This window comes from Canis aureus, chromosome 1, assembly GCF_053574225.1.
Source record: "Canis aureus isolate CA01 chromosome 1, VMU_Caureus_v.1.0, whole genome shotgun sequence".
In the NCBI taxonomy this organism is placed as follows: Eukaryota; Metazoa; Chordata; class Mammalia; order Carnivora; family Canidae; genus Canis; species Canis aureus.
Genome location: NC_135611.1, coordinates 106201877 through 106208009, shown reverse-complemented (window position 1 = coordinate 106208009; position 6133 = coordinate 106201877). Strand labels below are relative to the sequence as shown.

General features: G+C 57.9%; 2 protein-coding genes and 1 long non-coding RNA gene across 11 annotated transcripts; 1 reads left to right on the top strand and 2 right to left on the bottom strand.

Annotated features, from left to right (window-relative positions):
* Window positions 1-39: 39 nt before the first annotated feature.
* On the top strand, window positions 40-1166 carry LOC144280964 (uncharacterized). Its single transcript, XR_013349420.1, has 3 exons — window positions 40-172; window positions 607-718; window positions 834-1166. It is a non-coding gene; the product is annotated as an uncharacterized LOC144280964 (long non-coding RNA).
* CLDND2 (claudin domain containing 2) lies at window positions 572-3072 on the bottom strand. Of its 7 annotated transcripts, none has more exons than XM_077843562.1 (5): window positions 3035-3072; window positions 1660-1841; window positions 1223-1360; window positions 839-958; window positions 572-682 (listed from the first exon to the last, which is right to left on the bottom strand). In XM_077843562.1, exons 2-5 carry the CDS (start codon window positions 1826-1828, stop codon window positions 609-611), a joined length of 501 nt encoding a protein of 166 aa, XP_077699688.1. In that variant the 5' UTR covers window positions 1829-1841; window positions 3035-3072; the 3' UTR covers window positions 572-608. The 7 variants fall into 7 exon arrangements, with proteins under 7 accessions (XP_077699688.1, XP_077699670.1, XP_077699682.1 ...); XM_077843544.1 differs by lacking the exon at window positions 3035-3072 and adding an exon at window positions 2067-3028; XM_077843556.1 differs by lacking the exon at window positions 3035-3072 and adding an exon at window positions 2067-3028 and having other exon boundaries at window positions 1660-1838.
* Window positions 3073-3715: 643 nt separating this feature from the next.
* NKG7 (natural killer cell granule protein 7) lies at window positions 3716-5167 on the bottom strand. Of its 3 annotated transcripts, XM_077843508.1 has the most exons (5): window positions 5040-5167; window positions 4619-4801; window positions 4397-4543; window positions 4180-4314; window positions 3716-4065 (listed from the first exon to the last, which is right to left on the bottom strand). In XM_077843508.1, the coding sequence occupies exons 2-5, from the start codon at window positions 4773-4775 to the stop codon at window positions 3854-3856; spliced, it is 651 nt and encodes a 216-aa protein (XP_077699634.1). In that variant the 5' UTR covers window positions 4776-4801; window positions 5040-5167; the 3' UTR covers window positions 3716-3853. The 3 variants fall into 3 exon arrangements, with proteins under 3 accessions (XP_077699634.1, XP_077699629.1, XP_077699639.1); XM_077843503.1 differs by lacking the exon at window positions 5040-5167 and having other exon boundaries at window positions 4619-4954; XM_077843513.1 differs by lacking the exon at window positions 5040-5167 and having other exon boundaries at window positions 3875-4093; window positions 4619-4927.
* Between the last annotated feature and the right edge of the window lie 966 nt (window positions 5168-6133).

Sequence of the window (6133 nt, the reverse complement as noted above, 5' to 3'; positions counted from 1 at the left end):
CGGACCAATGGGAACCGGATCCCGGAGAAAGAGGCGGGACCTGAGGGGAAGCGACAGGGACTCAGGGAAGGGGGCGTGGCCGGGAACTAGGGGAAAGGTCGTGCGCGTAGGCTGGAGCTCCCGCAGTGGAGCTCCTCCCGAGCCTTCTGAACTTTTCCCAACGCCTCTGCAAGTCGCCATGCTTGTGTTTCACCACCCACCCCGGCCTCTTATGTCTGTCTCCCCTTTATCTTCTTGCCATGTCGCTAGTCCCCTGATCATGCCTCTAACGTTCCCCTATATCCGTCTTCCCGCGTGCATGTCCCTAAATCCCCTCCACGCGCCCATGTGCTCTCCTGATCCCCTAACCCCCGTGCCCCGTTCCCCCTCCTAGCCCACGCGCCTTGTCCACTCCATGCTCGTGTCCCCATGTTCCTTGTTCCCTATAGATTCATGTGCTTATGTCTCCCCCAACCCCCAGGTACCCCCCATGTCCCAGTCCCCCGTCCTTTTCCTATCCATGTTCCCGCGTGCTTTTGTGCCCCCGGTGTCCCCGTCCTCACGGTCGCTAGAAAGGCACGCGCAGCCGCGGTGGTGAAAGCGGTTCCTTTATTCTGCCCCAGGCAGGCTCACAAGTACACGGGAAATCCGCTGATGGCATCCGTGCTCTGCACGACCATGTCCGCCAGCAGAAAGTAGATGCCTGGGGAGCGGAAGGCGGGTGGGAGCCCTTGGGCAGGTGGGAGCCCCCAGGGCGCCCTTGCCGGGGATCTGGGGGGTCCCGGGGGAGGGGGGTGGCGGCCGAGAGTCTGCGGTGAGGGGGTCCTCTCCCCCACTCTCTTCCCGCTGTGCAGCTTACCCGCGAGAATAGAGAAGGGCAAAGCCAGCCACCCCGAAAAATAGGACCACGAGAAGAAGACGTCGTTTTTCCACGCGTTCTCCACGGTGTAGCCTGTCAAGGCCAGGAGCAGCAGCAGGCCTGGGCCCCGCGCACGCAGTGAGGAGCGGGGCGCGGACCCTGGCCCCACCCAGACTGCGTCCACGCCTGGGCCCACGGGCCACGCAGCCTCCTCTGGGTCTCCGGCCCCTCCTCCCACTCCCCTCTCAGCGCCTGAAAGCTCGACGCGTGGGCCCCTAACCCCGTGCAAGCGGCAGGCCCGCCCTATGCCTGAGGCCCCCCCCCCCCCCCCCCCCGGGGAAGCGGCAGGCCCGCCCTATGCCTGAGGGCCCGCTGCCCTCTCACCGCAGAGGAAGAAGATGCTGCTCGTGGTCTGGCCCCGCGCGTCGCCCTCGTGGCACAGGATCCGCAGCCCCATCACCAAACCCACGATGCCGGAGCCCGCCGCCAGCACCATGTACGCCCCGGTCACCGCCAGCATGGCTGGGGAAAGGGGGCGCCTCAGCCCTGCGCCGGCCGGTACTGGGCGGGAGCAGAGTTGACGGTTTGGGTGGGGACTTGGAAGTTACTTCATGAGGGGCAGTTAATGTCACAACAGGGAAGCAGGTCCCAAAGTGGGAATTTGTGGTAGTCTCTGTCGTGGAGGAGCAGGTGGGCCTGAGACTGGAGTGGAAGGGGTGAGGGTGGGGGCACCGCGGGATGTGCCCAGCTGTTGTGCCAGCTGTGGTCTGTGCTGGGGGCTGTCTGTCCAGTGGGGGACACCTGGGCGGGCCGGGCCTCACTCTGGCAGGGGATGTTGGAGCAGGTGCCGGCATTACACTCCTGCCACAGGCCACGGTGGCCCCCAGGGTAGCGTATCCAGTAGTTGGTGGCAGTGGAGAGAATCATGAGGATTTTGGCGAAGAAGCCCAGCAAGATGCCCCCTCTCTGAAGGCTCCGCTTCACCCCCATGCCAAGGAGGCTGCTGCCAAGGGCCACACATGCAAGATTGGCCAACACTCCTCCTGCCCCTAGACCCCTCTCCCAGGTCCTGCAATTCCTTGAGATCCCCTCCCACATGTCTCTCCATATCTGACTGCACCCCGGGCACAGCTGTCTGCGGACCCCTTCTTCAGGCCCTCCCCAAACCTCCTTCCAAGAACTCCTTCCCCCTGACCTACTGCTCTTCATGGGGGCCTTAAGACCTTACCCCCAAGGAGTCACCGCTTAGAAACCTCCCTGTCTTTCAAAGATCTTCATGCCCCAGTGGAATGTCCCTTTAGCCTGTCCAGTGCCCTCCTCGCCTCCCCCATGCACACACCCACCTAAGTGACAAGTGACTCACTCCTAACTCTCAGGCTTCTTAGACACAGAGCCCAGAGGGGTGGGGGAAGGGAGACTGGGTCTCTGTGAGGCAGGAAGAGTTCCAGAATTCCCTCTCCCATCAGCCATTTAAAGGGATAACAACACACACACACACACACACACACACACACAACTCTTCTAGCACAGAGACAGCTCAGAGTCTGGGGGGAGCCAAAAGGCCATGACATGGTAGACCATATCCCTCTGAAAACTCTTCCCTTGATCACATAAGCACTCCAGGTTCCCAGCTCTCTGACTGCCCTCTTAGATGCCCATGCAAGCTCCTGCTCCCCATCCTCCCGATTTTCCTAGAGCCTCCATCCTGCACATTCCCACAAGAGGACCTCCCTCACCTCCACTAGTAGCCACCGATTCTCTGATAACAACCCAAACCATCTCCAGCCCAAGTCTCCCTCCCAGACCCCTGACAAACATATCCCAACTGAGCTCAATATCCCCCACCCAAACCAGGGATGACCCTGCTATCCCGCCCATCGCCCATGCCAGACGCCTGAGTAGTCTCCTTCCCCCTCCTGCCCATCACTCCACAAAGCCCTTGGATCCCTGAATCCGGTTCCTTCTGCCACCACCACCCACTCCTGCCCCAATCTTTCTGGCTCCTTCCCTCTTTCTCATCTCATGCCCTGGTCGCAGTCACACCCGTCACGTTGCCAAACTTCTCTCTCCCTCTGGCCTCCCTGCATGCCGCAGAGGGGTCTTTCTGGCACCTAGAACTGGTGTCACCCCTCCCCAACTCATAACCTTCTCCTAGATCCCCATTGCCCCCAGGAGTGGCCTTAGGGGCCCTCCCACCTGCCTCTCCATCTTCATGCTCCACCACCCTGCATTCCACATTCCACCACAAAGCACTGTTTTCCATCCCTGAAAACGTCCAGCCATTCCACACCTCCACCTTTGTGTCCCTCTGCCTGGATGACCTCTCCTTGGCCCTCAAGAAGCCCCTAAACACCCTCTCCCCAGAAAAGCTCACCTTCACCACCCCCGACAGTCTTTCTTCCCACCATCCTGGACTCTACCTGTGGTCTCAATTTCCCCAACCAGGACTAGCAGCCCTAGTGGGCAAGGCCCAGGTCAGATTACCATCAGCACCCCAGTGAGACCCAGCAGGAAAGATGAGCTCAGGAAAAGCCAGCTGAAGGAGTAAGTGAATTAATGAAGTGGGCAAGGAGGACCAGAGTGAAGACCAGGGTGACAAAATCAGAGCAGGAGTGAGATGGAAAGATAAAGAAGAAAGAGAAAGGACAGAGAGTCTTGAGGTGGAAACAGGGAGAAAGATAAGGGCAAGAGAAGGAAAAGACATGGGACCGTGCCTGAATCCACACCGTCGTGTGCGGGAGCTACCTGAGCACAGGTGGGGGTTCTGACTCCTTTCTGTGTGCCTAGTGTCCCCACCTTGGAGCTCAGTTTATGTCGTGTCGGAATTAATCTCAGAATAACCAGATTCCAGGATGCCTGGGTGGCTCAGTGGTTGAGCATCTGCCTTCTGCTCAGGTCATGACCCCAGGGTCCTGGGATCGAATCTTACATCAGGCTCCCTTCAGGGAGCCTGCTTTTCCCTCTGCCTGTGTCTCTGCCTCTTTCTGTGTCTCTCACAAATAAATAACTAAAATCTTAAAAAGAAAAAAGAAAGAATAACCAGATCCCAGCAAATTTTTGTTGAATGGATGAAGAAACAAATGAAGGGGTCTCAGGAGGGCTAGGGGTAAGGGCTAGAGGAAGGCCTGTGGGTGCCTGCGGCTCCTGACGACATCTTCTGTGACTACTGCTTCTTCCTCCTGGTCTCGCCTTCAGCTCACAAGGTGTCATAGCCAGGCCGGGAGGCTCTACAATAAGCACTCAGACTCAGGCTACCTGGTGTGGCAGAGAGAGGTTAGCGCTTGCCCCCACTCTGCTCTCTCAGACCCCAGACCGCCTCCAGTTCCCAGAGCAACAGTCACCTGTACAGAGCAACAGGACAGTCGAAACCCAGCCCAGGTAGAAGGACCAGGAGAAGAAGGTCTGGACCTGGGGGCTGTGAGGCTGGTTCCACCGCTCACTGGTATAGACCACCATGGCCACCATGGCAAAAAGGCCTGAGGATGGAGAGGAGAGACAGGGCTCAGCCCCTCTGCAGGAACTCCGGTCCCCAGTGCCCAAGTACAGCCCAGAGTCTACCTGCAGCAAAGGCTGTGACAGAGGAGATGAGGCGCCCGTGGCCTGGAAGGGACAGTAAGGGGATGTAGGACAGGACCAGGAAGATCACCGACACCAGGACCGACAGACTAGCCAGAATGGTGAGGCTCTGCGTCGCACGGATGTAGTCTGTACGGAGGTGAGATTTTGGTGCCTGCCCCTCTGGCAGCCCACCGCCCCCAACAAGAGACCCCTCTCCCTTACCTGCTACTTTGTTATAAACCCCCTTTGGCCAGAGGCCGGAGTGAAATGTAAAGCTGGGCCCCATGGCCACGAACCAGAAATCCGTACTCAGAGCAATCAGGATGGACACCAGGCCCAGGGAGCCAGTGAGTAGAGCCAAGGACCGATAGGGCTCCATGTAGGTGAGCACTGGGTGTCTGGGTCCTGGAGATGAAGAGGCTGGTAACCTGGGCGGATGGGTCCTCTGAGCTCAAGAAAGAGACTCAAGACTTTAAAACCAAGCTGGTTTGGTTTTACACAGTTCCGGGTAACTGACTCTTGCCTTACACCCTCCCTTCCTGGTTGCCCTGTCCTCCCCCCGCAGAGGTCCAGTTCTCCTCATAGTGTGTGGTGGGGGAGGGTGTCATATCATCAGTGGTTTGGGTGGTGGTTCAGAACTTACCTCTGTTTTAGGTTCTATACCTCCCACCCTTGGAACCCTCAACATCAGAGGAGACTTCTTCCTGGAAGAGGTGTGAGAGAGGCTTGGGGGCCTCAGGGTGGAAGGTGACAGATGAGACCAGGGTGTGAGTTAAATGGGGGGGATGTGGCCAAAGGGGACAGTTAGGGGTTGTGTCATGCTTTCCTGTGGGTTCTGCAACCTTCCATTCTGGAAGAGGGGGCCCCAACTCTAGTGTCTCTGCGGAAGGAGGGGCCTGGAGGCCAGGATGCTTGCAACTGAAGGGATAGAGGGCTGGAGGCCTGGACTTGGGTCCTGAGGAAGAGGCAAGCAAGCAGGGTCTCAGACTCCTGGATCCCTGCCTGGAGCTTTTACCCAAGACAAGCAAACAGTGGAGAATCACAATTCTGAAAGTTTGTGGAGAGCATGACATGCCCACATCCTCCTCTGATGAGAGTTCACAGAGCTCTACTTTGAGCAGGGCCTCCAGTGTGATGGGCTTCATTGCCAGGATCAGGGTGCCTGAGGGACACAGGCAGGCACACAGGACCCTCCCACCCTCCAAGCACTAGCCGCCTCTTCCCATACCAGCAATGGGCCCTAAGCAGTGCCTCACCTCACCAATGAGCAGGTATAAGGTAAAGGTGCCATAGCCCAGGTAGAAGGTGCAGGCCAGGCCATTCCTCATGGCCTGGAAGAGGACCCCTGTCATGAAGCCAGCAGTCCCACAACAGCTGGTAAAATGGAGACCCAAGAGTGACTCAAGTGGCCAGGGCTTCTTCCATCTTCCATCATTGGAGACTCCAGTTTGCAGTCCCCCATCTCTCACCCAGACCCTCATCACTGACGTAACTGGCCACTCCTGAGAACATGTTCACAAGGACAGGCTCTCAGGGGCAAATTCAGGTCAGCAATAACAAGGGCACCAATACAAAAATGGCGGTGCATATAACTCTAGTGAAGAACAGCAGACAGGCTTCAGGAAGTCTGGGCCATGGGTGTGTGGTGAAGGGAATGTCAGGGCACAGAGGCCTTCTGTGATGTCTACCCCATCTAAAACCCAACCCCATTCTCATTTCCAAACCTAACCCCAAATT